At 40.2% G+C, this 13944-nt stretch overlaps 1 protein-coding gene across 22 annotated transcripts in view; it reads left to right on the top strand.

The window, feature by feature from the left end:
• The window catches only part of TRDN (triadin), a 630780-nt gene that overhangs the window by 590112 nt on the left and 26724 nt on the right, over positions 1-13944 (top strand). For all 22 annotated transcript variants that reach the window (XM_066606567.1, XM_066606610.1, XM_066606533.1 and 19 more), the window contains 5 exons: positions 1422-1451; positions 4057-4122; positions 4261-4326; positions 7426-7491; positions 8580-8645. In XM_066606567.1, the coding sequence (XP_066462664.1) occupies positions 1422-1451; positions 4057-4122; positions 4261-4326; positions 7426-7491; positions 8580-8645 (294 nt within the window). The remainder of the gene's footprint in view (positions 1-1421; positions 1452-4056; positions 4123-4260; positions 4327-7425; positions 7492-8579; positions 8646-13944) is intronic.

The raw sequence follows: 13944 nt of genomic DNA, 5'->3' as shown, positions 1-13944 counted from the left end.
GAAACAGTCAGGATTTAAGGTTAACACTGCAAAATGTGAACTACTAGATATTTCTCTCTGGGGTAATGCGCACAATATAGACATTAAAAAGACCCCTGTCATTGTAGTTAAAATATCTATTAAATACCTAGGGATCAACATAGGAAAGGTACCTGAAAGATTGAATAAGTTGAACTATCACCCAATAATACAAAACATTACAAAAGAACTTCATAGGTGGAATAACCTTCCGCTATCATTTCTGGGGCGATGCCATTTGATCAAAATAATCAGTTTTCTGAAGCTTTTATACCCTCTACAAACTATCTCACTCTTACTTAAAAGACAGGACTTGGGAAGATTATATACTGCATTTTCCACGTTCATTTGGCCTCATAAGCACCCACATATTGCTTTAAAAAAGCCAATGTTTCCCAAAATTATGAGTGGGCTTAATTTCTCGCGCATACAATATAGCTAGTCTTATGCGCCATTTGTTGGACTGGCTACAGAAGTCCAACTACTTCTCAAATTATGAACTATAAGCTGAATTGCTATACCCCTGGAACCCAAACACCCTTTTACATGCAGGATTCAAGTTGTCAAAGCAAATGGATCTGTGAGGACACCCTGAGTTTAGTGAGGGTCAGGACAATAAAATGTTTGAATTCTGACGTAGCAGAGGTATCAACATCTTCTTCACCATTAGGAACCTAGATACAGAACATTCGAGGAGATACGGGATTTGCATGATCTGCCTGCGTCCCATTTTTGCCATATGCACAACTACGGAATTTCTTGCATAATAGGCTTTCGGATGTCTCTAAAGAAGCGATAATTAACCTAATTGACTTTTATGATGAAAAAGTCAATGGGTTTAGGATGAAAGCTAGCATTACATAGGAAGAAGAAAATATATGCTTTAAAAAGATTGTCTATTTTAGACAATCACTTTTAGTTAAAAGGCTCTGTGCAATTCATGGATGTGCTGAATCCACTGGTGAGCGATGCCCTGGACATGTGACCCCCTTTATTAACTCAGAGTTCACTAGTAGGCTACTTGAAATTGAAATGGGTTTTCTAAACCAGATGACCCCTCTAACAATTGTATCCTAACCAATTACGGCTGTTAAAGAGGACACAGACAAAGCTGTTCTCCTCAAGTTCATTCAGTTATTTCTTTGAATGCTGGCATTTGGCTGCTATCAGACATTTTAGACTATCCAATCCTGGATAAAAGGAATTCAGCTGTGATATATTTTCCACATAAGTTCAGTATCAGCTTGAAGACTATGATCTTGAATTTTCTGAAGTTACTGTATAATGGTTCGTGTAGTTTTCTTTGTAATATGTACATAAAGTAGTTTAAATACTCGGAAGGCATCATCAAAGTGTAATAAGATCTTCTTTCACAATATTTTCTTGTTGACTGATTCTTTCAGAACACAAAGAAATCATCCCTGAAGTAGAAGGTTAGTCCTCCGAGCACATTTACAATTACACATATTTTCTTTTATCCTCATAACCTGTGTGCAACCATCAACTGTAAGTTAATTCACTTAAGTAGCTGGCTTTTAACTAAATGATCCTGTTCCAAGCGGTGCCCTACTGTATTTCATCATTCTGACACTTAGCCTGAATAAGCTGAAAAGCTGATATTCTTTTGTCATGGTATAAAATGTGGATGATACAGCTCAACCTAAAGATTCAGCTTTATCTGTCATTTATCCCGCATGTTGCATGATGCTTAATACAAGATTTACTCTATATCCTGTGGACTATTAGTATATGACTCTATTAAGTTAATCAGTGAAAATTAATTATCCGCAGTACAAAGGCTAAATGTATTAGGACAATATACATCTCAATGTGGATTCTATATTAAATTGATTTTAAGCTAGTGTATTTAATGCAAGCATGGATGCAATAGTGTTGTGATTAAAAACTTAAAGGGGTTGTCCGGTTATAGGACAATCACTTTTCAAAAAGACTTCCTGTGTGAAAATAATAAACAGAAGTATATTTACCTCTCCTCGGCCACCTGCATCCAATGCTGCAGCCCGCTGAAGTCCTAGTGTTTCCTTTGACAGATGATGTCAGAGGAAATCAGGTGACTGCTGCAGCCAATAAGAGACTGCAACATCACTTTTTTGAACTCCTAGCAACGTGGCACTCAGGATGTGAGCAGGAGGAGAACAGGCAGTAGTACTGCAGGCGCTCATCGGCTACAGCACTCGCCTGATTTCCTGTGACATCATCTGTCACAGGAATCACCAGGACCACAGTGTGCTGCAGCACTGGATCCAGGTGGCCGAGGAGAGAAAAGTGTATTTCTGGTTATTACTTTTACACAGGGGGTCCTATTGAAAAGGGTTGTCCAGTAACCGTACAAACTCCTTTACTGTAGTGTCTTCTTTTTAAAGTATCATAGGAAGGACAGAGACAGCATACGCAATATGTTTTAATAGTAAATCCAATGGATATGTCATGTATTGTGCATTCACAGGCTTTATGAGTAAGACTAAAGATTGTGCGTTACATGTGACCTGTACATGTTTTGTGACCCAACATATTTTTTATGTGATTTAACTCTGTCACTGAATAAATGTTAGGGATCACGCAATACACTGGGTAAAATAAGGGATTCCACATTGAGTTCCATTAGGCTGGGTTCCCAGTAGTATTAAGGGCTTCATTCTGCTTTCTGGTTTTCTGAACTGCTATGAGAACAGAAAAACAGAATGCCTGCACAAATGGATCCGTTTTCTGATGGAAACAAATAGCGCCTGTCCGAAGGCTTTGACTATTTTAGAGTAATTCCATTGTCCGTTATGCAGTTCAGCATTTCCCAGGACTAAATAGTGCAGCACACAGTGCTATTTTTTCTGGCAATTTTGAAGGCACCTGCACTGTCGACTCGGATTGGAACCTCCTCTACAGATGTAAACTGAGCCTAAGTCAGTTAAACCATTTATTTCATCTTGCAGCAAACTTTACTGTTTTCATTCACAGGTATGCCTATCTTCCTAGCCAATAGGAAACAGTTTTGCATACTTTTCAAAAACATTTTTTTAATAGAATATTAGTTTCTGTTATGACATCTCATTTTGCTATGTGAGCACATGCTATGTCATCTACGTTTCTTATCAAGGTTGTTTCTTCTGGCCATCTCATCTAGATAGATGAGCTGAAGCAGCTATGCAAAAATTAAGCCCTGTTGCTAAAAAGTCTCTTAACATATCTTATTTCCCTAAGCTACACATACAATTTTGATCATTATAAGGCTTTTTGGCAATGTTACATAAACATATTCTCTAACTCACACAATGTGACGCATTGTGAGAGCCAATGCAGTATAGCGTTGCACTGTTTGCATGTTTGTCTTTGTAACATAGCCACAATAACATGCACCTGCACATGTTTATTTCTCTTTGTTTTGGAGATGATATCCAACTCTGCTTTTCATTTTGGATGTACACTTCTTTCCATTTGCCCTAGGCTGATTTTAATTAGATCCTAACTGCCCTGAGCTTATTTTGTAGGATGTCTGCCCAGGAAAGGTGTGCTTGATAGGATGGTGACAGACTACCATATTTTGGCCTCTGTTTTGTGTCCATGCCATCAGGCTGGAATGCACATCATATTACGGACACAAAATAGAGACCAAAATACGGCAGTAGGGGCCAATCTGAAGAGGCCACATTGTAAGGACAGATGGACTCCCAATCTGATGAAAATGTGTGCTAAAAACGTCAAACTTATATACATAGTTTAATCTTAACCTCATCTACTCTACATAACTAGATGGTTTCCTAGTATAAAAATAAACAGATACGTAAGATAAAAAAGAGAACACATTTAGGTTGTTCTTCAACAACTGAGAACAAACGGACTCTTTGCTATTAACAACATGCTGTGAGAGTATGCTGCCAGATGCTGAGGAATACTGGTCACCAAGTTGTAAATAATTACAGCGCAAATTAATAAGAAAAGCCGTAAATTAGATGTATGAATTGATTTAGCTGCATTTATCTACCTTTACCTCACTATTAGTGACATCTAATTTGATTCCATTAGGTTCTCCTGACTATCTTCAGAGTGTCTTGAGAGATGCTTTCAGTATCGTTAATGAATTTGGGGAAGGTGAGTGAAATAGCCATAATGATTTTGTGTACTCCAGAAGACTTGCAGAAGATCTGTTGAATATAGAATTGTTCTAGAATTTTAACCAGATTACCTGCCTGCCCATAGTCAGTTTTGACCGTATCTCTCTTTCTGTAGATGGCTTTCATTATTTGCAGGACTTCTTCTATGATCACTTTACTGAGGTTAATCAATACACAGGAGGTAATGTGGAATTAAATTATCCTTTATGTCATTAACATCATCAGCGTCCTCCTATGTTTTCTAATGCATGCTTCCATATTTTTTATTTAATAATGTGCTTCTTTTTTCAACAAAATATAACTAAGAGAGAGAGACAGAAAAGTAGAATAACAGTTAGATGAATAATGAATCTTTTACTTACATTGTTATTAGGCACATGTGGCTATAAAATAAGACTGAAGTGGTTTTCATCTATCCAAGGTTAGATGAAAAGTTTATAATATCTGGGAGCCTCATCGATCACTAGAGCGTGGGTCCCGAATTCCCCACTCCTCTTCTGTGCACAACCATGCTGAGGAGGAGTAGGAATGGAACAAATTATCAATAAATGCCCTTTGTGGAGAACAACTTTTAAAACTGCAGAAAGAATGGTATAATGTGATGTATTCTTGCTGCAAGCTCAGACCAGCCTTGTCGTAAAGGAGTTGGGGGAGATACTTTAACTGTCAGCTGAACATGTGTTCAAAAACACAGCCATCTTATTATTTATTTTTTCTTATAAAGAATCCCAAGGATGAGGTACAGGGAGAAATTAAAACTTTATTCACACAGCATTACTTAATATAAACAGAAAATGTTAAGTACAGGTGCCTATCTCATATTCATGTAGCATGTAATATGTCTCATCTTGCTTTGTCTCACCTTGAGCCAGCTACCTGAACCATGCGGGGATTGAACCTGCAACCTTCATTTCTACTGCCTTAACACTCTGCGCCACACAAGGCCCATATTATTACATACATTTATCTCATAGCTGGCCATCTGCAGCAGAAGTCAGCTGTGAATGATAGTTGGTTTCTCGCTGCAATGGCAGGGATTAACAAGAACATCAATTTCCGCAGCTAACCTATTTCATTCTGCCATCAGTGTTGATATCAGCATGTATAGAGTTAACAAAAGCAGGGAGCTCCCTCAGTGATGTTATTGGCCATATGCCATGAAATCATGGAAGGCGGATAGGTTGGCATTGCAATTGGAGGCTTAACAGTAGACTCCACGTATGAATGCCTTTCAGTGTGATAATTCAATAATGAGAATACACTGCAGTACAAAAGTATTGTAGCATATTATATGAGTGATCACAAAATCAAATTTTCGAGTCCCCTAAAGGGACATAAAAAAATGTAAAAGATAATAAAAACTTGCACTTTTTCTTTTTTTGTTACACCAAAATATTTAAAAAGCCATATGTGGTATTGCCACATCTTTAACAACCTGTACAATAAGTTGAATATACTTTTATCCGGCTGGCAAACAACATTAAAAGAAAACAAACAAAGACAACATACTTTTTGGTTCATTTTGCTTCCCAAAACAATGCACTAAGGCCTTAGTCAGACGGGCGATTTTTCGTGCGATTTGCAGATCGCATGACGGAAGCGCATCCGCAAATCGCGTGACCGGTGCGCGCAAGTCGCCCGCAAATCGCCCGAAAATCTGCTCCTAGCCGCGTTTCATTAGAAACAGGCCGGAGCTGTCCAGCGCATTGCATTCAATGGAGACGGCAATACAGCCGTCTCCATTGAAAGCAATGCGCTGCGGGCGAGCCCGGGATGAATTGTCAGTAAGGGCTTAAATATATAAGCCCTTCCCTGCAATCCATCCTAAAATGTGTTAAAATAAAAAAAAATTGTATACTCACCTTCTCCCGGCAGCCGGAGCTCCGCGTGGCCGTCCTGCAGTGGGTGTGAAGGGGGTGTGAGTCAGACCTGCCCCCTGATTGGCTCAGCGCTGAGCCAATCAGAGGCATGCCTCACTCACACCCATTCATGAATTCATGAATGGATGTGAGTCAGACCTGCCCCTGATTGGCTCAGCGCTGAGAGGCAGCAGTCACTCACCCATTCATGAATTCATGAATGGGTCTGTGAGTGTTTTCAGCCTCTGATTGGTCAGGGCTGTGACCAATCAGAGGCAGATCATTCAGCAGGCAGGGATTTTAAAGCCCCGCCGGCTGAATAGTGCCAAGAAGCAGTTCAGGAGAACTGACAGCGGCCGCGGCTGGACTCCGGCTGCAGCGGAAAGGTGAGTATACAATTTTTTTTTATTTTAACACATTTTAGAATGAATTGCAGGGAAGGGTTTATATATTTAACCCCTTCCCGACAATTCACCCCGCGCACACCGGCAGCCCATTGCTTTCAATGGAGCGGCTGTATTGCCGCTCCATTGAATTCAATGGGCAAACATCGTTCTTCTCTGTCACAGCTGTTACAGCTGTGGCAGAGAAGAATGATTTGTCTTCTATATGTTCTCAATGGGGTCGGCGCTGCTGCCGCCGGCCCCATTGAGCGCATATAGAGAAGAGAACAGGAATCGCAGATCGCAGATAGGTGCGATCTGCGATTTTTTGTTCTATAATTTATCGGACGAGTGCATAAAAAGCGCTCATGTGTCCGATACCATTGCAAAGCAATGGTTTTATAAAATCGCCGGACGCATGCGCATGCGCAAATCGCGCGAAAAATCGCCCGTCTGACTAAGGCCTAAGAGTGATCAAAAAAATTCATATGTACCCCAAAAAGGTACATAAAAAACTACAACTTGTCAGGCACAAAACAAGCTCTCAAACAGCTCCATCCATGAAAAAGTAAAATAGTTATGAATCTTTGAATGCAGCAATGCAAGAAGCAAAACTTATTTTTTAAAAAAGGTGTTTTATTGTAAAAATGTCAAAAAGCTAAAAAAAATATATATAATTTTGGTATTGTAGTAATCATCCCAACACAAAGAAAAAGAATGACTTGTAATTTATGCCACATAGTAAATACTGAAAATTAAAAAAAAAAGCTATTTCAGATTTATATGTTTTTTCACTCTGCCATCCACAAAAGAACTAATAAAAGTTATACAATATATTATTGCCATGCAAGGAACAAGCCTTCCTATGGCTATGTCAGCAGCCAAAAATCATTGTATCCTTAGATCCAAAACAGGCGGCATCCTTATGGGGTTAAGGTTTGGATGCTATGGCATCTTTAATGCACTTTTTGTGGATAATTTAAATGTTCTCTTTTATTTTCTTACTATTAAGCTGATAACTGTAATTTGATTTTTTAGGTTCTTCAGACTATCTCCAGAATGTCTTGAGAGATGCTTTCAACACAGTCAATGAATTTGGGGAAGGTGGGTGTAGTAGCCATATTGATTTTGTGTGCATAATTCTTAAGATTTGCTCTATAATACTTTTAGGGCTCAGTCACACGGGTGCCGATCCGCCCGTGTTCCTGCGAGATATGACGGCCGCACCGCGTGCGGACGACTCTCTGCATGACCGGCTCCATTGCCGGCCATATGTTCTTTCACCGGCCAGTGCGGAGAGTCATATTCATCATATTCTTACAACTAAGCTCTTAAGCTTTCATTTTTCATTTTTTCACTGGGGTTACTTCACTTTTTTTCTCCTATTTTTCTGTTCTAAGCAGACTATAACCCTGTAAGTGCACCTACCAGTGTCAACTTTTACACAAACAGGTTTCTGTTATTCTCACTATGTCATAGTTTTCCTCAGACATTATTACTTCCCGCTTGTCTCCTTTATTGATCAGACTTCTAGCATTTTTTACTTTAAGTATAACCCTATTAACTGTTGTCTGACCCCCCCCCCCCCCACCCCTCCCCCTGGCACACACACACACTCTATATCTCTGGCTGCCCTCATTCCTAGTCCCTAGTTTAACACTCCTCCAACCTTCTAGCTCTCTTCTCCCCCAGCACAGCTGTTCCCTCCCCATTGAGATGCAGCCTATTCCTACAGTAGAACCTGTAGCCAACAGCAAAGTCAGCCCAGTTCTCTAGGAACCCAAACGCCTCCTGCCTACACCAACTCTGGAGCCACTCCCTAATCTCCCACTGCCTTTCTGCTATGGCACGTGCTACAGATAGTATTTCAGAAAATACTACTTCGGAGGTCTTTGCCCTAAGCTTATATACTAGGGCCAATATTATCTGATAACCAGACAATACCTTTAAGAAATGTATATGGAAAACATCCACTATTATATTTTCTCCATGTAATAGGAAATATATATGAAGTATGTTGTTAGTAGTTGTGTTAGTAGTAGATAATTTGTTTAATTGTCTCTCAAATATAAATACTGTATTATCATTATTGTCTTCTAAGGAATTACAAAAGAGATAGTTTGCATTCTGGAATCAGATGAGCTGCCTTTCTAGAATATTAACACATACATTTTTTGTTCGTTTTCATTTAGGTTATGTTCATGCTCTCCAAAATCTGTCCTATAATGGGCTTAATAAACTGACTCAGTTTGGAGGAGGTAAGCATATTAAATAACTTTATCAAATAGTAACATATAAAGTTCTTATTAGCTGTTTTCAAATCTTCAACTCTTAATCCAGCCTACAGTCTAGTTATAACATACCCAGTTTTGGAAGGATTGATGAAGATATGTATGAGGACTTCCTGAGTGTCCCTAGATGACAGATGTATGTGAGAAGAGTCTTTGGTCATGTTGGATTTCAACTTGCAGGAATCTTTTTTTCCCATGAGGGTGATCCGCTGCAGCAGTTGCCTGGCAGCAGCTTATTCCTCTCTTTCCATTAAAATAAGCTTGCATGCTTCTCCAAATTGTATTTTTATGGTGATGTTAGGAGAAATAGCTGCAGGCTATACGATTGTTCAGTCAACAGCTATTCCATATGCTTGGTCAGCTTTAGACTTGCATTACACATGGGCATTTTTCAATGCTGCACATTTTCACAGCAGAAGTAATCATTTCCTTCTGCTTTCTATGGGTAAGGGCTAAAGTACAAGGATAATTCTATTTATAAAGCCAGGATTGCCAAGGCACACAGACAGCAACTTTTAGTGAGAATTGCCTATTGCTGAGGCAAGTAGAAAACAATGCTGTTATATTTGCTGCATAAAATATTACTAATAAGGCATGGGCTACCCAATATCTTTTGTCATTTATTGATCTATTGTGTGATTTCATCCATTCATTTACAATGAACCTTACATTGTGATGACCAGTTGTAGGCTGAGCAGGTAGATGGGGTTTAGTTGTAATGACAAAACCCCTCTAATGCAAAAAGCAAAATGATGCCAGCTCATCTGCAGTTAGTGAACAAAGCTCTAATATAGATGCTTCCTATGAAGTAAAGAGGACAAAGCTGGTTCTGCTTGAAGAGATATGGTGTATTAGTGTCATAGGGAGTGGTCTACAATATACGTTTCAGAAATACGATGGAGCCAACAGAATACCAAAAGATATACAGAATTTATTACAGAACACAGAAATGTAGTGAATAACAGTTTGAATTTGTAGTGAATAGTAAGTTATAGCAGTAAACAAACAACCTGACTGTCGTTCTATGGTACCTCAATGCTTTCTGCACTTACTCGGTTCTAGGAACAATATTCACTTAAAGGGGTTTTGTCATTAAAAGAAAAATTATCTAAACTTACCTATTCCTTTCCTATCTGTCTCCTTATCACATCTTCTCCTGGTTGAGCTTCTCCACTGCCCCAGATCAGCTCACTGCAGGCTGGGCCCAGCTTGTTATGAGGGTTGGTTATCACAAACTCCTTCCTGCTGGGTCAGTGAAGGTCACATCCCTGTGCATAGCTTCACTGCCTAGGAAGGAATTGTAATCTATTTCAGAGATAGCTTGTATGAGCAATCTCTGAAGAAGATAGGCAATCCTCCTGCTGACCTGTGAGCTGTGACATAAGGTACATTGGCAGACTGCCAACCTAATGTACATAACCTCACAGGAAGGAGAAGAATCAGGCAGCTGGAGGTGAAGTGACCCCCTGGACTGCAGGAGACAGGAGAAGATAAGGGAGGTGAAGATCTGGTAAGTAGACTGATGGGGGAGGAATAAATAAGTAGAGCATTTTTCTTTTTTAGTGACAGAACTAGGGATGAGCGAACGTGTCCGTTACGGACACATCCGCACCCGGACACCGGCTTTGCCGAACACTGCAGTGTTCGCGCGTAAGTATCCGGGTGCCGCCGGGGGGCGGGGAGATGCGCGGCGGCGCGGGCGGCTGTAGCGGGGAACAGGGGGGAGCCCTCTCTCTCTCCCTCTCCCCCCCACTCCCCGCCGCACCCCCCCCGCGCTGCCACGGCGGCCCCCGAACTTTTTCGCCCGAACACTGAAGTGTTCGCAAAGTTCGGTGTTCGGGCGAAAAAGGGGCGGAGCCGAACGTGTTCGCTCATCTCTAGACAGAACCCCTTTAAGCTGTAAAAGAACAATGGTGTTTGAAACACAGAATTAATTATATCTTGCAAGGAGTTTGAACCATAACTCTAAAATATATGGTTCACAGGATAAAATATAGTTTCACAGCGAAAGGTTAACGATGATGATGATTATCCATTCAGTCACATCCAACCCTCGGTCACTCCATGGATCAATGTTCTCCATGCATTTCTGCCTTTCACAACTTCTTTCACTTCCGCGATTGACATGTTCGTAGTGGCTTTGATTGTATCTATCTTGATTGCATCATCCTGATCTTCTTTTTCCACTGGCATTGACAAGCATCAATACTGTTTACAGTGAGTTAGCGCACATCATCTGTCCAAAAAAAGAGAGCTGCTATTGGTGATTTTGCCCTCTAGTGATATTTTTGGTTTGATGTGATTTGACACTACCTTGTTCGTTGTCATGGCAGCCCAAGGTATCCGTAGCATTCTCCTCCGTAGTTCAAAACCATCAATTTTCCTTCTGTCTGTTTTTCTGAGCATCAAACTTCCGCAACCATACGTCATGATGGAAAGACAATTGCATTGACCAGTCTGGTTTTTGTTGCAATGCTAATATTCTGGCTTTTCCAGATCTTTTCCATTACTTGTATTACAATCCTACCAAGTGTAATCCGTCCCTTGATCTCAGGTCCAGATTGCCCGTTGCAATAGATTTTGGATCCAAGGAAGATGAAATCTTGGACCGTCTCGACTTCTTCGTTGTTAATTTTTATGTTCACTGTACCATTGCTTACCGTGGTCATGACTTTCGTTTTCTTGCTGTTGAGGTACAGTCCAATGCGCTCGCTTTCCTTTTGCACTCTCTGCATCTGGTATTCTAGGTCTTTCACTTTCTGCAAGCATGGTGGTGTCATCTGCATATCAGAGGTTGTTGACATTTCTGCCACCAAAATTGAGCATCACCTTTTTTGGGAAGTGTGATGAAGACAGGTTAACACTGCCCAGTTATCAGTATGATGATCTGTACTCAGTGTCCTTATATACCATCTGGTCTCTCTCTGTGACCTGTGAACATTGTCCCTTTTAAATGTTATTTGCTGTAGCAACATAATCAACATAATAGACCTATTACAGCAAATCAGTCCCTATGAGTGTAGACACCCACTAACCAGATGGAGGTCAACCTTACTTACAGTTAGCTACTTGTTCTTCATGGCTGATCTCCAGCGGCTTTCTCCAGTTCTGTACTAGCTTCCTCCACCGAGTGCTCATAGCCACTGTTTTTCCTGTAGCGTGGAACCTCCTAACATCATATTCACACAGTCACACAAGTCATTCTGGGCAATGACTCATGTCCCTTTCTTTCTCCTGGTGACTAGGCTTCCTCTTTTCCTGCAGATGTATCTGCTGTCTGCCTCTGGGCAGCAATCAGACCCTGCAGCCGTCAATGTCTCTGGTCTCGCCTTCAGACAGTATCTCTCTGCAGATCACACTGCTGCTGTGATATACTTACTAAGTCTCTTACATCTTTTAGAGCTGCTACTGACTTAGGACCTGTGGAGAGGCTTAAATGTTCTTCTCCACTATCCCATTTTTTGGGGCTGATTCTGGGTTTATGGCATCATAGAGACTGTGTTAACCCTTTGTGGGTAGCCTCTTACACAAAAAAGATAATGTCCATCACTTTGGAATTCCATTAAAATTCAATACTTATTGAGTCTATTAAAAATCAACTGTTGACAGCCTGACAAATACCTACACGTTTCATGCCTTTTACGTACGATCCTCACTCATGGCTGGTTTCATATAGTACTAACTGTAATTTTTAAAGACAGCTTTGATAAGCGATAGACATGGTGAGTAGTGTGCCCTACCTTCAAGCCATGAGCTTTAATAAATGTTTTCACAGCTCAACTGCTCAGAGTCATTAAACTTTAATGATAGGTTTCCAGATCAAAGTGAAGTACAATAGACAGTAAGAGAAGGGAAAGCAAGACTGTACAGACTGGAATATATGATGGATCAGGAGCAAGACTACAGAGCAGCCAACTGTGGAGTAATGACCACTGAGTAACTGAAATACCAGAGCATCACCTGGCACTTCGGTCATCAGAGTTAATTGTATGGATGCAAGCTTACGTAAAGTTGGTCAACACGTTAGATAGTTGTCGGCCAGCTATTTCTCCTAACTGTACTATAAATGTTATTATTGCAATAGGAACGGAGATAAGCCACCCGGGATTTAATGTCACCATTTTTGTGCTGCCTAAAACATAGGTAGCATGAACTCGGGACAGAAATGACCACGTATGTTTGATTCTAAAATGTTTCAGCATTTCTGAAAAAAAAAACTGTGGAGATTATGAGATAAGAGGAACCCAGAGCAGAGGTAATACGATGGCCTAGTGTGGACCCCCTAACATCAATTTAGAGACTATAAATTTTTACATTCCTTGTCACTGGACAAATTATTTACTGTTATGCTCATCCCTTCCTGGTATTTATCTAAATGTTATTAATCACAACATGTATGTGCCCTCTTATCCTGTCATTAGTATTTATCTAGTTCAAATTAAGTACACCATGTTTATGTCATCCCATGTGATCATGTGTATATATTAAATATGTCTTTAGATTTGTTCCATTATACCCGAGGAGCAACCCTTATAGGTTCAAAAGCTTGCTATAACAGCATGTATTTTTGTTAGTGATTAAAAGGTATCATATCTACAAGATATCACACTTTGAAAAAAGACATACTTAGAAGTTTGACTAGGTGGTCAGCTGGAACAGAGCTCTATGTCAAATAGGCTGCTGCACTGGGCTATCCCCGCATGTGTCATCAAAAACTGACAGCTATCTCCCTATACAGAAGTAGAGTGAGGAGCTACTAGATTGATGCTGAGAGCAGGGAGAGCCTGATGTGGCTCGCCTCTTCAATTTGAGAGCTTGAGACAGACTTCTAAGTATGTAAAATGTATCAGCCTTTCAGAATAAAGCATGAATGGACTGAATGGGCTCATCTGGCTTGAGTTCATGCTGTCTGTGCTTCAGGCAGCATGAATCTGTTGACAAGTTGCCTTTGACAAAAGTTCAACCGTGTTGAAATCCTACATGCTTGATCCCACATTCTCCTGACATCTGCCATTAGTGAAGAGTGAAAAGCCCCCATATACATAAGATCTTTGGACAATCATGGAAATTTTTAGGTAATCAGTATGGCCAGTTTATGTTTTATTGTTACCCCTTCCAATAGTATAAATTAAAATTGCGGCCGTTAGATCAAAAATAGTTCTGAAGTTCTGCATTATATACATCATATATAATATATATACATGAAATTTATCTGTATTAGACTCTGCCATAGAAGATGTAATGTACATCATTGGGTTAATTGGTA

This window comes from Eleutherodactylus coqui, chromosome 1 (genome assembly GCF_035609145.1).
Source record: "Eleutherodactylus coqui strain aEleCoq1 chromosome 1, aEleCoq1.hap1, whole genome shotgun sequence".
In the NCBI taxonomy this organism is placed as follows: Eukaryota; Metazoa; Chordata; class Amphibia; order Anura; family Eleutherodactylidae; genus Eleutherodactylus; species Eleutherodactylus coqui.
This window is presented reverse-complemented; position numbering and strand designations above follow the sequence as displayed.